This window comes from Piliocolobus tephrosceles, chromosome 2 (genome assembly GCF_002776525.5).
Source record: "Piliocolobus tephrosceles isolate RC106 chromosome 2, ASM277652v3, whole genome shotgun sequence".
NCBI classification, from domain to species: domain Eukaryota; kingdom Metazoa; phylum Chordata; class Mammalia; order Primates; family Cercopithecidae; genus Piliocolobus; species Piliocolobus tephrosceles.
Genome location: NC_045435.1, coordinates 134,866,761 through 134,885,093, shown reverse-complemented (window position 1 = coordinate 134,885,093; position 18,333 = coordinate 134,866,761). Strand labels below are relative to the sequence as shown.

The window sequence follows — 18,333 nt, the reverse complement described above, 5'->3', positions numbered from 1 at the left end:
GGGACTGTTAAAGCATTGAATGGGGCCTAGAAATGTCCCGTGCTCTTTACCAGACAATCTGTATAGCTGGAAGCTTCCTCATCTGTGAATGTGGGATAAAAATAATACCTGCCTCATAAATAAATATATTTCTTAGAAAGCTGCCTGGTACACAGTAAATGCTCAGAAATATTGGCTAATATTAATGTGATTATGACTACAATCCAACTAATAAGGAATGAACCATTTCAGCCTGAATTAGGGAGTGTAATGTTTATTTTCATATCAGTCAGCAAGGGTGTGGAGGTGAGGGTAAGGATCGTAATTTCTAAGACTGGTCAAGTTTTATACCATAACTTTCTGTGTTTAGTCCTGGATTTCTGTTCGTGCTGCTTGTTGGAATCTTGCCTCTCATCTAAGTAGACACAAATGGAAATAATTCAAAAATGATTCTTGAATTCTAGGAATCCCAGGTTAACTACAGATTATCTCTAGCATTTATCACATTGAGGGAAACAATTAAATTCTGAATTTGTTTAAAACTTGAGCCAGAAATAAATTAAAATCTGAAAGTGTTCTATATCATCCCCATCTTCTCTCCTAAATAAATGTCCATTTATGAGTCATACTCTTTATTCCTTTCAAGATGTGTTTGGGTTGGGATCCACACATCACAGTGTAGTGGTATTGGTCGAACAATGAATGAGCATAAGACTGAAAATCCCTGAAACTAACAGAAAGGGTTTATAGACATGTATGCATTTTTTCTTTTGTGTTTACTTGTGACACCCTCTTCAATGAGCCCCAATTGTGTTTTGTTGTGTTTTGTTTTTTTCCTTTACAGTGGAGCCCTTTAATACTCAATCCCAGTTATACTATATTGCACTTTCTAGGAGCTACAAAGGTAGTTTCTCAGCATGGTGCTTTGTTCTGGCTGGCATATTTCTTTTAAGTGGTTATGGCAGCATGCTTTTTCATATCACTCCATTTTCCTGCTTACCACTTTGAAACATGCATCTGTTGCTTTAAGGCGCCTGAAGTTCGTAGCAGTCTGTGAGCTGTGGAGACTTTTCCTACCATTTTGTCATCTCTGGGTAGGAAACTTCTGGGAGAGCTTGATGTAAGAATGGAAGGCTGAAGTCCTTGCAAAGTAAGGTTGATAAGATGTGCATGATGTTGTGCAAACATGCTGTGAGCTGCTGCTTTCTTGGTGTGAATATATTTCAATGGCTGTACAATTTCGGTTTATATTCATTTTTCATGGAGCTGTCATTTTAAAGGTAAGTTGTTGACGTGATGGCATTTGCTTAACTTGTGGTTGGTCCTTTTGTGTCTTCAGAATAGACAACTCCAGGGTCTGAAGGGACTGTTCAATAAGAATCCTAGGCACAGTTCTGCAGAAAACAATTCCCATTATGTACGGAAACGATCGATTGGAGATAGAATTCTGCGACGCACAGCCAGCGCCCCGGCCAAAGGCAGGAAAAAGAGCAAAATGGGTTTCCAAGAAATGGTGGAGATAAAGGATTCAGTGTCCGAGGCCACAAGAGACCAAGATGGCGTGCTGAGGAGGACCACACGCAGTTTGCAAGCACGTCCTGTCTCTATGCCTGTTGACAGAAACCTTCTGGGAGCTTTGTCGCTGCCTGTATCTGAAACAGTAAAAGACACTGAAGGAAAAGAAAACTCTCTGGGTAAGATGCTTTAAGTTTCTCTAAGAATAAACCCTTCTAGGCTGCATTTCAGTCCCTGTTTACCATTATGAAGAGGTTGACATTCTGTAGTCAAAGTAAAATATACTGAAAAATAAATACTTTTTAATGTGATCTTCTACACGAGAAGATTTTAAACATTGCGGGCCAGGTAGATCCATTTCCTCCTCACCAAGAGCTTTATAATATCAACATCTGAAATTGACAGTGAGAGATAGGGGAGCCATTAGGTGTTATGGCATAGAGAGGAAGATGCAACCTGCAAAATAGGATTGGAAATACTGGTTTTCCAAATGAATGCCATATTTACTGATTGTTCTGAGGGTGAATATGGTTGTATTACTTTTCTTACATATAACACATTTCCGTGACTGGAAATGTTTATGGAGAAAGAAAGCCAGTTGTTAAAAACAAGTCACGTTTTTCAAAAACAAGCAAATCTTTTTTTCTCAAGAGGTGGCTCGGGCAGTGTTTTCCTATGGCCTCGCTTCCCTGATCCTTGGATGCTGGCAGGGATGGAGGTGTGCCTGCAGCCTTAGCACGGTCGTGGGCTCCACAAGCATAGGGACCAGGTGCTGCCTGTCTTTTTCCTTAATTTGAGTGTATCATTGACTCATATCAGGAGCTCAATACAGAGTGAAGACTGCCTTGCAGTGTACCAGAGAGCTTTTGACTGATGTCGGTGACTCCCATCCCGTCCTATCTGGGGGTAAATTTAAGTGCCAAAACTGTGTGCATTTGATATCTATGCAACAAATATGTTTTAATTAAATCAGAATCATCTCAGACAACTAAAATGTGGTACTGATTTTCTTTAGCAAAATTGTTCTTTTATCTTTTATCGAATGGTCTAATTTCGGTGCTCTCTTTTCCCACAAACACCATTTTACTTGTGTTGATTCTTTGTTATAAGATATTCTTGAATGATTTATTTGAAGGAGAAAAAGAACATTTAAAAGCTTGAAATTTTGCTAAGAGCAGTGTCAGAGAAGAGATAAAATATGTGCCTTAAAATGTATTTCAAAATCCCATCTTTGGGAAAAATAAAGCTATATTCAATAGAAATTGGTTCTATCCTGTTAATGCCACAGTTAAGATGTTAATACCATTAAGGTGAGTTAGAAAGCAATTTTGAGGTAATATTTCTTTTCTACTTTTAAAAAGCAGTTATATAAATTAGTCATGTGTATTAAACTTTTGGTAAATATAAAACAATACACAGTTATATTGCATTAAGTACAGGAAAAGCAGACTACAAAATTCTATATATTATTCTGTTCCTCTGCAAAATCTTACAGTGGCTGTCTCAGTGGTAACATCATATGGTATTTACTTTTTTCTTTATAATTTTTTGAGGTTTTCAAAATTTTTATGATGAATATTTTTAGTTTGGAAACTATTTAATAATAAGTTGAACAAGTTTTTTTTTCTTATGTATCATGACTCTGGAAGCATTATATTATTAAAATAACCTGATCAAGAATTGAATACCTCATACTCTCCTAGCAGTATACTAACCATGCTGGGCTATCCCAAATTACTGTGAATTGTGTTTTTATGGTTTTCCTTTACTGTGTCTGACAACTTACTGCCACTTTTAGGGAAGGATGCAATATGAAATTTGTGTGTTAAAAAGAAATATATGATTAACAAAAAATAGATAGGAGCAATGACATGGAATTGATGACCGATTTTTATCTTTACATTTTAACTCAACAGATATTGATATTTTAATGCATTTATTACACCTTCCAATTATTTTAGAAATTAATTGATTAAATTAAATATGCTCCCAAAATGTTTTGAAAATGACATTATTATGTTTTTCTTCTTTTCTTCTTTTTTGTTTTAACTAATACATGTATAACTTTGAAAGCTTATAGTCTCTTGCTTACAGGTACCACAATGCTTTGTTTAACAGAGCTGTCTTGTTCTGTTTCTATTGCCATGCTTCTGTGTAGTACAAATCTGAATAGGAAACAACTTAAGGTAATCCTCACTGTAAAAGTATGGTAACTCATTGACATTTTTTTGACAATGAATATTACATCCTTAGCAGATGTAATAGATATTCAAAGGGAAGCTTCAGTGAAATTCCTATAAATATATTTTACCATTTATTCATCACACAGACACTTTGTTGCAAACCTATGCAATCCATAATTATATTCTGTCACAGTGTAACAGATTTACATTCTCCATTTGTCTGTCTGAAGACAACATGAGTGTTTGCAGGTTCTACATAAAGTGATACATGTCACCTAAAATATTGTTTGTTTCCTTCAGCAGAAGATAAAGATGGCAGAAGAAAAGGGAAAGCAAGTATAAAAGATCCACATTTTCTAAATTTCAACAAAAAGTTATCGTCCTCCTCCAGTGCTCTTCTCCACAAAGATATCATCCAAGGGGACGCCATTGTATCTACTGCCCACATGTCAGTTACAGGAGAACAGCTGGGCGTGTCAAGTCCTAGGGGTGGGAGAACCACATCAAATGCCACAAGTAATTGCCAGGAAAACCCCTGTCCCAACAAGTCTCTCTCCCCAGGGCAGCATTTGGCTCCCGATCCTGTAGTTAACCCCACACAAGATCTACATGGTATGAAAATCAAGGAAAAGAGGAACGCTGAGCGCTTTGTGGAAGGGAAAAGCATCTTATCGGGAAGCATCCTTTCTCATAGCAACCTAGAAATTAAGAACCTGGAAGTTAATAGGGGTAAGGGCCGAACTGCAACATCCTTTTCTTTGTCAGATGTATCCATGCTATGTTCTGACATACCTGACCTACATTCAACTGCAATTCTGCAGGAGAGTGAAATTTCCCATCTTATTGACAATGTCACTTTAACAAATGAGAATGAGCCGGGCAGTTCCATCTCAGCCCTGATTGGCCAGTTTGATGAGACCAATGATCAGGCTCTCACAGCTGTTTCTCATCTTCATAATACCAGTGTGATGTCAGGCCATTGTCCCTTGCCTAGCCTGGGCCTAAAAATGCCCATCAAGCATGGTTTTTCCAAGGGAAAATCCAAGTCTTCCTTCCTGTGCTCATCTCCGAAGCTGATAGCACTCTCGAGTCCTGAGACCACCAAACATGCAACGAACACAGTTTATGAAACTACCTGCACTCCCATCTCTAAAACCAAACCAGATGATGACCTTTCTAGTAAGGCCAAGACAGGGGCCATAGAAAGCAACCTTCCTGGGTCCCCTAATACTTCTCATGACTGGTTACCAAAAAGTCCTACCAAGGGTGAAGACTGGGAAACACTGAAGAGCTGCAGCCCTGCCTCTTCCCCTGATTTGACCCTGGAGTATGTAATAGCTGATCCCACTCTCTGTTTCAATTCTGGGGAGAGCAGCCTTGTGGAAATTGATGGAGAATCAGAAAATCTTTCTCTAACAACCTGTGAATATAGGAGAGACAGCACAAGTCAACTTGCTTCTCCTTTAAAACTCAAGTATAATCAGGGTGTGGTAGAACACTTTCAAAGAAGTTTGAGAAATGGCTACTGTAAAGAGACCCACCACCCTTCTGTCCCTGAAATATTCAACAGTATTCAAGATGTCAAAACTCAAAGTATTTCTTATCTAGCCTATCAGGGTGCTGGCTTTGTGCATAACCATTTCTCAGATTCAGATGCAAAAATGTTCCAGACCTGTGTGCCCCAGCAGTCTAGTGCTCAAGATATGCATGTTCCTGTACCCAAGCAGTTGGCACATCTTCCTTTGCCTGCTCTGAAATTGCCCAGTCCTTGCAAATCCAAAAGTCTGGGGGACTTAACATCAGAGGACATTGCCTGCAATTTTGAGAGCAAGTACCAGTGTATTAGTAAGAGTTTTATTACAACTGGCATTAAAGACAAGAAGGGTGTGACTGTGAAGACAAAGTCGTTAGAGCCTATAGATGCCCTGACCGAGCAGCTTCGGAAGCTTGTGTCCTTTGACCAGGAAGACAGCTGCCAAGTAATATATTCAAAGCAGGATGCCAATCAGCTCCCCCGGGCACTAGTCAGGAAGTTGTCATCCAGAAGTCAGAGCAGAGTGCGCAATATTGCTAGTCGTGCCAAGGAGAAACAGGAAGCCAACAAGCAGAAAGTTCCAAACCCCAGCAATGGGGCAGGCGTGGTTCTTAGAAACAAACCCTCAGCACCCACCCCTGCAGTGAATCGCCACTCCACCGGCTCCTACATCGCAGGCTACCTGAAGAACACGAAAGGAGGTGGCCTTGAAGGCCGGGGCATCCCGGAGGGGGCATGCACAGCTCTTCACTATGGCCACGTTGACCAGTTGTGTTCAGATAATTCTGTTTTGCAGACTGAGCCAAGCAGTGATGATAAACCAGAAATTTATTTTCTTTTGAGACTGTGAATTATATAAAACTGCATTCTTAAGGTTTACAAGGTATTCCGTAGAATGTCGGAGTTTTCAGTAAATAAGTTCCTTGGCTTTGGAATGATTTTCAAATGTATTTTTAAACTTGTATTTGGGTATCCTTTTGACTTCATGTGTTCTCCCTGTTAATGCGTTTGTATATAGATTTGGTGACATTTCCCATGTACCTATTATGATCTTTCTCCCTTGAGGTGTTGTAAACTATTATCAGTATGAAATATGTGCATGCCCTAGATGTGAAACTCCTCAGCAGCTCGGGTTATAATGTGTGTGTGTTTCACCAAGATGTCCTTTACTGTGTCCTCAGATTGCGTCACAAATGTAGTCATTTTTACTCTCTAACTGTTGAGTTGATTAAGAGACTTTGCAAATGACAAAGGGATGAATTCCTTACTTTAATCTGTTATCATTTTTCCTATGTTTCCCTCTTTGTTGAGAAGCCCAGATGCATTTTTATAACTCAATTTTAAAAACTTTAAAATAGTTACCTTGCCTTTTAGGATGTTCTTATCCCACCCATGAAGAGAGTTTGAAGGGGATGGATAGCTGCTCGCCATGCCCTCCCCACTTTTTGGAATAGGCCGTGAGGGTGTCAGGAAGAAGGCTGTCTTTTGTATATAAGGACAAAATTGTTTGTTTTACATAAATTTTGTTACATATTTTTGCTAATGGCTTTGTATGTAACAAGAAGCCAGTTGCCAAACTACTTGTACTTTTGAATTTTCTGATTGAATTACAGACTGTGAACAATGGCTTTCAGAATGAGGGACTTCCATCAGACGCTAATGATAATAGTGGCACAAACTCAAAACTTCCCCAAAGCTTTCAAAGAATATTTTCTCATAATAAAATCCGAGTGAATACATAATTAGAAGAAACATTTTTCCTTCAGGGAACCAAACAACTCTATTTTAGTACTGACATGCATTATTTTCACTGTGAATTCACTTTTTTATTGCATGTTCAGATGTCCCTCTTTGTTTTTTTTTTGTTTTTTTGTTTTTTTGTTTTTTGTAACGTTAACTGCAATGATGTTCTTCCTGGAATTCATGAAAATATAATTAAAACACATTTTTAAACACTTGGTGAACTTTTTTTACAATTGAAATTCATACGATGACTATTGAGTAAAAGCACTCGGAGCACTTGGACCTACTTTCCATGTGTTTGCGGCAAAATAGAAAGCTATCACGGAGGACAGTTTTAAGCAGCAATTTAAGTCTCTGAGTATTTTCCTTATGCTTTAAAAAGCATATTTGTGAGGTGACTTGAAAGAAAATCAAATGTAATGAGTTTCTTTGCATTTGGCATTGCTATTGCAAGTTTAAAAATAAGCCTTCCGAACTGGTTGTGGTGGTGGGCGGTGGGAGGGGAGCAGTGGTAGTGGTGGTGGTGGTGGTGGTGGTGGGTAGGGGAGCCATGTGGGGAAGGCAAGTGAGATGCTATGTTTGGCAAATTAAACTGTCTGAAGCTTTGCAGACTTTTCAAAGTCTGCAAAGTGGGAAGAGGGCAGAGGAGAACACTTGGTCCCTGGTTCTCTTGGTCCCCAACTCTGAGCTTTTCCCTAAAGTTGGGGGTCCTTTATTTTCTGGACAAGCACTGGGAATCTGGTTGGGGCTGATGTGTAATGGTGAAAGGGTAAGTGACCATTTCTATGCCCTTAGTGAGCCCAAGACATTTTTGTTTTCTTGTGAGTTCTGAACCTCCTAATTCTATCCTTAGATCATGGTTTGTTTTTAAGGTATCCTTGTTTTAGAAGGGATTGACATGATGTACAGTTGTTAAAATTCACTTGCCAAAGAATAGAATTTAGTTGCTCTTTAGGATTTGATGGTATCTTTGTTCTAAAACAGATCCAGGAGTTTATATTTGTTTTGTTTTGTTTCTTTAAGGTAAACACTGACATTTTATGGACTAGAATTATGAAATCCCCAAAATTGTGGGAAGTGAAATACAAGTAATTTCAGAAAATAGGTTGGGAATGTTTCTAGCCCAAAGAAAAGACAAATATTTAAGGTGATAGATACCCCAGGTACACTGGTTTGTTCTGTACAAATTATATGAACGTACTAAATTATCATATGTATCCTCCTCCCAAAAGAAGAAAATAGGTTGCATGCACAGTACTTCTGGCGCTCCTAGGAAATATTCATTTTCCTTTGCTCCTTAAAGTTCTTAAATGGAAATATTTGATAAACAAATTTGATAATGGATGGGGATTAAATCAAGTTCATTTCACAGATGAAAAAACTGAGGCGCAGAGGTTCTGTTTCCATTAAGTGTAATCCATTAGTGCATTCATTTAGCTGATACTTTCCCTTTAAAAAAATCAAAAGCATGTATTATTTCTTGGTGAATATTGAATTTAAATCCTTTCTTTTAAAAATTTTATTATTATTTAATTTGTGTGGGTACACAGTAGGTGCATATATGTATGGAGTACATGAGAAGTTTTGATAGAGGCATGCAATAAGCACATCATGGAGAATGGAGTTCCATTTCCTCAAGCATTTATCCTTTGACTTGCTCAGTGACTTATGAACAATCCAATTACACTCTTTATTTTAAAATATACAATTAAGTTATTATTGACTATAGTCATCCTGTTGTGCTATCACATAGAAGGTCTTATTCATTCTTTCTATTTTCTTTTTGTACTCATTAGCCATCTTCACCTCCCCACTCCCAGTCTCCCACTACACTTCCCAGCCTATGTAACTATCCTTCTATTCTCTATTTCATGAATTCAGTGGTTTTGATTTTTAGATCCCACAAGTAAGTGAGACCATGCAATGCTTATTTTTCTGTGCCTGGCTTATTTCACTTAGCATAATGATCTCTAGTTCCATTCATGTTGTTGCAAATGATTATCTCCTTCTTTTTATGGCTGAATAGTACTTCATTGTGTATATGTACCACATTTTCTTTATCCGTTCATCTATTGATAGACATATAGGTTGCTTCCAAATCTTAGCTAATATAAGCAGTGCTGCAACAAACATAGGAGTGCAGGTATCTCTTTGGTATACTGATTTCCTTTCTTTTGGGTATATACCTAGAAGTGGTATTGCTGGATCATATGATAGCTCAATTTTTAGTTTTTTGAGGCACTCCCAAATTGTTCTCAATAGTGATTATGCCAATTTACATTCCCACCAACAGTGTACAATGATGCCCTTTTCTCCACGTCCTTACCAGCATGTCTCATTATGCCTCATTAGCATGTCTTTTGGATATAAGCCATTTTAACTGGAGTGAGATGATATCTCATTGTAGTTTTGATTTGCATTTCTCTGATGATCTATGATGTTGAGCACCTTTTCATAGGCCTGTTTTCCATTTGTATGTCTTCTTTTGGGAAATGTCTATTCAAATGTGTTGCCCATTTTTTGATCAGATTATTAGTTTTTTTCTATAGAGTTGTTTGGGCTCCTTATATATACTGGTTATTAATCCCTTGTCAGAGGGGTCATTTGCAAATATTTTCTCCCATTCTGTGGGTTGTCTCTTCATTTTGTTGATTGTTTCCTTTGCTATGCAGAAGCCTTTTAACTTGATGTGATCCCATTTGTCTGTTTTTGCTTTGGTTGCCTGTGCTTGTCGGGTATTTCTCAAAAAATTTTGCCTAGACCAACGTCCTAGAGATTTCCCCCAATATTTTCTTGTAGTCATTTTATAGCCTGAGGTCTTAGATTTAAGTCTTTGATACATTTTAATTTGATTTTTGTATATGGCAAGAGATAGGGATCTGTTTTCATTCTTTTTATGTAGATATCCAGTTTTCCCAGTACCACTTATTGAAGAGACTGTCTTTTCCTTAGTGTATGTTCTTGGCACTTTTGTTGAAAATGAGTTCACTATAGGTGTGTGGATTTGTTTCTGCATTTTCTATTGTGTTCCATTGATCTGTGTGTCTGTTTTCATGCCAGTACCATGCTGTTTTGGTTACTATAGCTCCATAATATAATTTGAAGTCAGGTAATGTGATTCCTCCAGGTTTGTTCTTTTTGCTTAGGATTGCGTTGGCTACTCTGGGTCTTTTGTGGTTCCATATAAATTTTAGGATTATTTTTTCTATTTCTGGAAGAATGTCATTGGTATTTTGATAGGGATTGCATTGAATCTGTAGATTGCTTTGGGCAGTATGGATATTTTAATGATATTGAGTCTTCTAATCCATGAATATGGAATATTTTTCATTGTTTGGTGTCCTCTTCAATTTCCTTCATCAGTGTTTTATAGTTTTCATTATAGAGATCTTAATATGTGGCTACTGTAAATGGGATTACTTTAATTTTTTTCACATTGTTCACTGTTGACATATTGAAATGCTACTGATTTTTGTATGTTGATTTTTGTGTCCTGCAACTTTACTGAATTTGTTTATCAGTTCTACAATTTTCTTGTGGAGTCTTTAGTTTTTTTCTAAATATAAGATCATATCATCCTCAAACAAGGATAATTTGACTTCTTCCTTTTCAATTTGGATACCCTTTATATCTTTTTCTTGTCTGATCGTTCTAGCTAGAACTTCCATTCATTGGTGAATAACAATGGTGACAGTGGGCACCCTCATCATGTTCCACATCTTAGAGGAAAGGCTTTCAGTTTTTCCCCCATTCAGTATGATAGTAGCTGTGGGTCTATTGTATATGACTTTTATTACATTGAGGTATGTTCCTTCTAGCCTCAGTCTGATCATAAAGGGATGTTAAATTTTAATCAAATACTTTTTCAGCATCAATTGAAATTATCATACGTTTTTTATTCTTTATTCTGTTAATATGATGTATCACATTGATTGATTTGCATATGTTGAACCATCCATGGGTGATAAATCCCACTTGGTCATAATGAATGATCTTTCTAATGTATTGCTGAATTGGTTTACTAGTATTTTGCTGAGGATTTTTGCATCAATATTCATCACAGATATTGGCCTATCATTTTCTTTTTTTGATGTGTCTTTTTCTGTTTTTTGTGTCAAGGTAATACTGGCTTCATAGAAAGAGTTTGGAAGTGTTCCTTCTTCCTCTATTTCCTGGAATAGTTTGAGTAGGATTGGTATAAGTCATTCTTTAAATGTTTGGTAGAATTCAACAGTAAAGCCATCGGTTGCAGGCTTTTCTCTACTGGGAGACTTTTTAATTACAGCTTTGATCTCATTACTTGTTATTGATTTGTTTGGGTTTGGGATTTCTTCCTGGTTCAATCTTGGTAGGTTTTATGTATTTAGACACTTTGTCAATTTCTTCTAGATTTTCCAATTTATTGGCACATGGTTGCTCTTGGTAGTCACTAATGGTTCTTTGCATTTCTGCAATATCAGTTTTAATGTCTCTTTTTTCATTTCTCATTTTATTTATTTGGATCTTCTCTCTTTTTTCTTAGTCTGGCTAAAGGTTTGTCAATTTTGTTTACATTAAAAAATCCTAACTTTGTTTTATTGATCCTTTGTAATTTTTTCCACTTTAATGTTATTTATTTATACTCTGATCTTTATTATTTATTTTTTCTACTAATTTTGGGTGTGCTTTGGTTTGCTTTTCTAGTTCTTTAAGATGCATTGTTAGATTGTTTATTTGAAGTTTTTCCTCTTTTTAAATGTAGGCACTTATAGCTATAAACTTCCCTCTGAGTACTGCTTTTACTGTATCCCCTAGGTTTTGGTAAGTTATATTTCCATTATCATTTTCTAGATCCCGTAGAAATTTTAAAAGTTTCTTCTTAATTTCTTTTTGAACCAGTGGTTATTCAAAAACATATTGTTTAATGTACATATATTTGTATAGTTTCCAAAATTTCTTGTTATTAATTTTTAGTTTTATTCCATTGTGCTCAGAGAAGATGTTTTATATTATTCCAATTTAAACAAATGTTTTAAGACTTGTTTTGTGACCTGACATATGGTCTGTCCTTAAGAATGACCCATGTGCTAAGGAAAAGAATGTGTATTCTGCAGGTCTTGGATGAAATGTTCTGTAAATATCTATTAGATCCATTTTGTCTGTAGTGCGGGTTAAGTCTCATGTTTCTTTGTTGATTTTCTATCTGGAAGATCTGTCTAATGCTGAAAGTGGAGTGTTGATGTCTCCCACTATTATTGTATTGGGGCCTAGCTCTCGCTTTAGCTCTAATAACATTTGCTTTAGCTCTAATAACATTTGGGTGCTCCTCTGTTAAGTGCATATATGTTTAAATTTGTTATATCTTATTGCTGAGTTGACCCCTTTGTCATTATGGAATGACCTTCTTTGTGTCTTCTTGTAGTTTTTGTCTTGAAAATCTATTTTGTCTGTTCTAAGTATAGTGACTCCTGTGTTTGTTTGTTTTTTTTTTTGAGATGGAGTCTCGTTCTGTTGCCCAGGCTGGAGTGCAGTGGCACAGGGTCTCTGCTTACTGCAAGCTCCACCTCCCGGGTTCACACCATTCTCCTGCCTCAGCCTCCCAAGTAGCTGGGACTACAGGCGCCCGCCACCACACCCAGCTAATTTTTTGTATTTTTTTTTTAGTAGAGACGGGGTTTCACCATGTTAGCCAGGATGGTCTCAATCTCCTGACCTTGTGATATGCCCACCTTGGCCTCCCAAAGTGCTGTGATTACAGGCGTGAACCACCGCACCCGGCCTCCCGCTCTTTTTTGGTTTCCATTAGCATGGAATGTCTTTTTCCATCCCTTTTTTTTCAGTCTATGTGTGTCTGTGTAGGTGAAGTGTGTTACTTGTAGACAGCAGAGCAATGGGTCTTGTTTTTTCATTATTCAGCCAGTCTGTCTTTTGGAGAGTTTAGTCCAAGTACATTCAATGTCATTTTTAGGACTTACTCCTCCCATTTTGTTGTTTGTTTTCTGGTTGTTTTGTGGTCTTCTTCCTACTTTCTTTCCTTTCTGTCTTCCTCTAGTAAAGGTGATTTTCTCTGGTGATATGATTTAGTTTCTTGCTTTTTATTTTTTTGTGTATCCATTGTCTTTTGCTTTGAGGTTACCATGAGGCTTGCAAATGCTACCTTATAACCCATTATTTTAACCTGATAACAACTTAACATTATTTGCATAAACAAACAAGCAAAAGGAAAACTAATAAAAACTTTATGCTTTAACTTCATCCCCCCACTTTTTAACTTTTTGTTTTTATTTGTGCTTTTTTTTTGTTTTGTTTTTATTTATAGCTTATTATACTGACTATGTCTTGAAAAGGTGTTGTAGTTATTATTGATTGGTTCCTTGTTTAGTCTTTCCACTTGGGATAAGAGTAGTTTACAAAACACAGTTATGGTGTTATAATACTCTACGTTTTTCTCTGTACTTACTATTACCAGTGAGTTTTATACCTTCAGATGATTATTTATCTCTCATTAATGTCCTTTTCTTTCTGACTGAAGTATTCCTTTTAACATTTCTTATAGGACAAGTCTGGTATTGATGAAGTCCATCAGCTTTTGTTTGTCTGGGCAAATCTTTATTTCTCCTTCATGTTTGAAAGATATTTTTGCCAGATATACTATTTTAGGGTAAGAGTTTCTTTTTCCTTTAGCACTATTTCCAGTGAAAAGTCTGCAACCAGATGTATTGTAACTCTATTGTATGTTATTTATTTTCTCTTGCTGCTTTTAGGATTTTTTTTTTTTCGAGACAGAATTTTGTTCTTATTTGCCCAGACTGGAGTGCAATGGCCCGATCTTGGCTCACTGCAACCTCTGCCTCCCAGGTTTAAGCGATTCTCCTACTTCAGCCTCCAAAGTAGCTGGGAATATAGGTGCGCACCACCATACCCAGCTAATTTTTGTATTTTTAGTGGAGATGGGGTTTCACCACATTGGACAGGTTGGTCTCGAACTCTTGAGCTCAGGTGACCCACCCACCTTAGCCTCCCAAAGTGCTGGGATTATAGGCGTGAGCCACTGCACCTGGTCTAGAGTCCTTTCTTTATTTTATTTTATTTTTTTGGTCAGAAGACTTCTACTGAAGATTTTTCTTTATCCTTGACTTTTGGGAGTTTAATTATTAAGTGGCTTGAGGTAGTCTTCTTTGGGTTAAATCTGCTTGGTGTTCTATAACCTTCTTGTACTTGGATATTGATATATTTCTCTAGGTTTAGGAAGTTCTGTTTTTATGCCTTTGAATAAACTTTCTACCCCATATCTCTTTCTCTACCTCTTCTTTAAAGCCAATAACTGTTAGATTAGCCCTTTTGAGACTATTTTCTAGATCCTGTAGGCATTCTTCATTGTTTTTTATTATTTTGTCTCCTCTGACTATATATTTTCAAATAGCCTGTCTTCAAACACACTAATTCTTTTGTCTGCTTGATCAAGTCCACAATTAAAGAACTCTGATGCATTATTTGGTATGTCAATTGCATTTTTCAGCTCCAGAATTTCTGCTTGATTCTTCTAAACTATTTCAATCTCTTTGTTATGTTTATCTAATAGAATTCTGAATTCCTTCTCTGTGTTATGTTGAACTTCTTTGAGTTTCCTCAAGACAGCTATTTTGAATTCTCTGTCTCACAGGTCACATGTCTCTGTTTCTCCAGGATTGGTCCCCGATAGTTTATTTAATTCCTCTGGTGAGGTCATGTTTTCCTGGATGGTGTTGATGCTAGTAGATGTTCTTCAGTGTCTGAGCATTGACAAATCAGGTATTTATTGCAGTCTTCACTGTGAGCTTATTTGTAGGCATCCTTCTTGGAAAGGTTTTCTAGGTATTTGAAAGAATTTCAGTGTTGTAATCTAAGCTGTATCTGCTTTAGAGGGCACTCTAAGCCTAGTGACAGTGTGGTTCTTGCAGACTCATAGAGGTACCACCTTGATGATTTTGGACAAGATCCAGGAGAATTCTCTGAATCACCTGACAAAGATTCTTGTTCTTTTCCCTTACTTTCTTCTGACATACAGAGTTTCTCTCTCTCTGTCTCTCTCTCAGTCTCTCTCTCTTTCTCTGTCTCTGTTCTAAGCCACCTAAACCTGGGGATGAAGACCACCCCTGTGATCACCACTGCTATGACTGCACGGAGTCAGATCCAAAGCCTGCACAGTGCTGAGTCTCACCTAAGGCCTACTGTGACCACCCCTGGCTACCGCCTATGTTTGCTCAAGGCCCTGGGACTCTACAGTCAGTAAGTGGCAAAGCCAACCATGCCTGGGTCCTGTCTTTCAGGGCGGTGAAGTCTCATAGACCCTGCGTGGGCCCAGAGGTGCCTTCCAGGAGTCAGGAACTGGAGGCAAAAACCTCAGAAGTCTACCTGGTGTTAGTGTTGTATTGTGGCGGGGCTGACACTCAAACCACAAGATGCAGTCCTTCCCACTCCTCTTACCTCTTTTTTCCAAAGGCAGAGGAGCCTCATCTTGTAGCCACTGCCACCCCAGGCCATGAGGAGTACTGTCAGACTACTACCAATGTTCCCTTAAATCCGAAGGGTCTCTTAAGTCCGTTTGTTATGAATGCTGCCTGGCCTGTGAGTCCCTCTTTAGGGCACTGGGCTTCCCTCTGGCCCAAGGCAGGTCCATAAATGCTAAGAGTCAAGTTCCGGAATTGGGAACCCCAAGAACCTGCTTGGTGCTATATCACCCTATGGCCATGCTGGTACATAAGATGCAAGAGAAAGTCCCTTTTACTTTTCCCTTGCTTTTCTCAAGCAGGAGTTTGCCCATAGCCACCACAGCTGGTAATGCTCTGAATTTTACCTAAAGTCATCAAGTCTCAGAGGCTCGCCCAAGTCCCTTGACATAAATCCTGGGTATTGTTGCTGTTCATTTGGGGTCCAAATGAACACGTGATGAATGCTGCTGGGACTGGTCCTTTCCTTCAAGTCAGCAGGTTCCCTCTAGCCCAGGGTTTGTCTAGAATGTCATCTGGGAGCTAGTGTTTGGAATAGGGGTCTCACGACTCTGACTGGTACCATCTTCTGCTGTGGCTGAGCTTCTATCCTAGACACAAGAGAGTCCTCGCCACTCTTCCTTCTCCTTTATATTTACATTTGGATGTCAACTCTGCCTTGAGGAGATCTAGTCATAAGACAAATGATTGGGGCAAAGTGGTGGTTTATCAGACCAATCCCTCTAGTGCCCATGTGTGTCTGTCACTCTTACATGTATTATTATTCTACTAATAGGACATTGGAAGAGAAGAGGAAGCAATTTTATAATTATCATTTGGAGATTGCCTAATAAGGAAGAGGCAGTAGTAAAGCTTCAATTTTAATAAAAGCTTTGGATTCATTGGGGTTTCACTTATCCGGAGGATGGAAAAGGGACTCATTTTGTCACAAGGCACTCACACAAGTGAGGTCTCAATCAAGATATTAACAGGCTTCCTGATTATTTTTTTTTCTTAGAACTACAGAATCCAGGAAGTTCCTAGTCCAAAAAATCTAACTAGAGCAAATCTGTGAAATTTCGAAGTGTTCTCATTTGACTCCTTTCCTAGAGGCTTCAGGGCATGTTCTAAGACTGAACAGTAACAAGTAGCTGGGGGAGTTGCCTGCAGCAGTGGCTATATCCACAGAGGACGGAAGCAAAGCTTCTGAATATGAATCTAATCAACCTACCTTTTCCTCTTAAAAATTTTTAGTGGGTCTCCACAACTTACAGAATAAGGTTCCATAAGCTTGCATACAGAGTCTTTGATTTGTGTTTCTGCAGCCTGGCCTCCTCTGCCTTAGATTTCCCTTTCCTCTTTTGCCCAGTGCATTCTTCAAGATGCATCCTGGAAGATCTCTTTCCCTGGGGAAGCTTTCCTGATCATCTCCTCTTCCCTGATTGTCTCCAACCCATCAAGAATTACACAATTTCATTTGAGGACCTCCAGTGCACCTGTGAAACCCTGGATTCCACTTCATTGTAGGGATCTCTTCACATGTCTACCTTCTCCACTAGACTTCATCCTCCCTAAGGGCATGACTATGCCTTGTTCCCTTTCCCTAGCTCAAAGCCTGGTACCCATGTGCCCTCAGTAAACATCTGATAAACTGATAAATCAGGGAACTTAGAGAAAATGTGAGAGTAAACCGAGTCTACCATCCCAGTTTGCTGTATGCCTAGAAGGAGGAAGAAGCACAGGATATTGTTCCATTATTTTGTGTGGTGATGACTAAGTTTGTCTTTTTATATTTTTCTTTGGTTCTCTCATTTCTCGGTTTCCATCCAGTCCATTATTTTCCTCTCGCTTTTAATTTAGTGACTACTTAGTCATTTACCATAAGAGTAACTGATATTTGTATAGAATTCTGCAATATAAAGGGATTTATATACATAGTACATCTCATCTAGACCTTATGACAATTTTATAAGGAGATGATGTTACCCCCACTTCGTAGATTCCAGAAATGAGTGTCATTGAACTTGTGATTTGCCCAAGTTCATGAGGGATAGGAGGTATCTGAACAAGGTTATTCCAACTCCTATATTAGTCCTTTTTCCTCTACACACCATTGCCTTTTCTGAAGACTTTAATAAACATATAGTTAGCATCTAGTCTGGGCTAGGTACTCAGCTGGGTGTTAGTGTTCTGATGATAAGGTCTTATCTTTATGGAGCCGCCTGGTAGAGGTGCTGAGATATAATATATTGGTTTTGTTCCAAATGTCTGAACAATTAGAAACATATCACCTATGGTAGTTGAAAATATAGAAAGTTTTGTTGCTGTATATATGACATCCATGAATTATCCACTTTTTCTTTTGACTGAAATACCTATTTCACTGGGGCGTGGGAGTGCATTCCCAAAGAAGCAAGAATGATGTAATAGAGAATTGAGGCAGAGAAAGGAGAGGAAATACAATGGGATGAGTTACTGAGATGACGATAGCTTTACAATAAAACCAGCCAGATAATTGGATTTACAGGATGTCTCCAAAGTAGCCATAAGAAAAGACTGCGTCTGAGAGAAGTTCACTGTAGGGAAGGATGAGAGATCTTCTGATATCTTTCCTATCTACTTTCTTTTAGTGGTGAAGTCTACCCTACAAGTCACTCAATTCCTGTATTTCCAGGTTGTGTTACACAACCCCTCCAGGCATCCACTGGGAAGCCAGAACCCTGGGGCACAGTGCACTAGTCTCTCCATGTCAGCTGGGGCTGCATGTGGGGACTCCTCAGTGTATGGTGTCAGTGACAGTGGCAGCAGCAACAGTAGCTGGGACATAACCACTGTGCAAGTAGCTGAGTAGCTATAACAATACAAATGGTTGACTTTGAGCGGGATGGGGTGGGTAGGGATGAGAGGAGCTGGTGTGATACATAACCTGGGT

The 18,333-nt window shown here is 38.3% G+C and overlaps 1 protein-coding gene and 1 long non-coding RNA gene across 7 annotated transcripts in view; one reads left to right on the top strand and one right to left on the bottom strand.

The window, feature by feature from the left end:
• The window catches only part of PLCH1 (phospholipase C eta 1), a 281,678-nt gene extending 274,512 nt beyond the window's left edge, over nucleotides 1-7,166 (top strand). For 2 of the 6 annotated variants that reach the window (XM_023192290.2, XM_023192292.2), the window contains 4 exons: nucleotides 824-883; nucleotides 1,319-1,673; nucleotides 3,653-3,680; nucleotides 3,981-7,166. In XM_023192290.2, the coding sequence (XP_023048058.1) occupies nucleotides 824-883; nucleotides 1,319-1,673; nucleotides 3,653-3,663 (426 nt within the window). In that variant the 3' untranslated portion in view covers nucleotides 3,664-3,680; nucleotides 3,981-7,166. Of the gene's footprint in view, nucleotides 1-823; nucleotides 884-1,318; nucleotides 1,674-3,652; nucleotides 3,681-3,977 lie in introns of all 6 variants that reach the window. The other 4 variants (XM_023192291.2, XM_023192287.2, XM_023192289.2 and 1 more) reach the window with 4 other exon arrangements.
• On the bottom strand, nucleotides 234-1,226 carry LOC111526536. Its single transcript, XR_002726413.1, has 2 exons — nucleotides 980-1,226; nucleotides 234-394 (listed from the first exon to the last, which is right to left on the bottom strand). It is a non-coding gene; the product is annotated as an uncharacterized LOC111526536 (long non-coding RNA).
• Nucleotides 7,167-18,333: the final 11,167 nt, after the last annotated feature.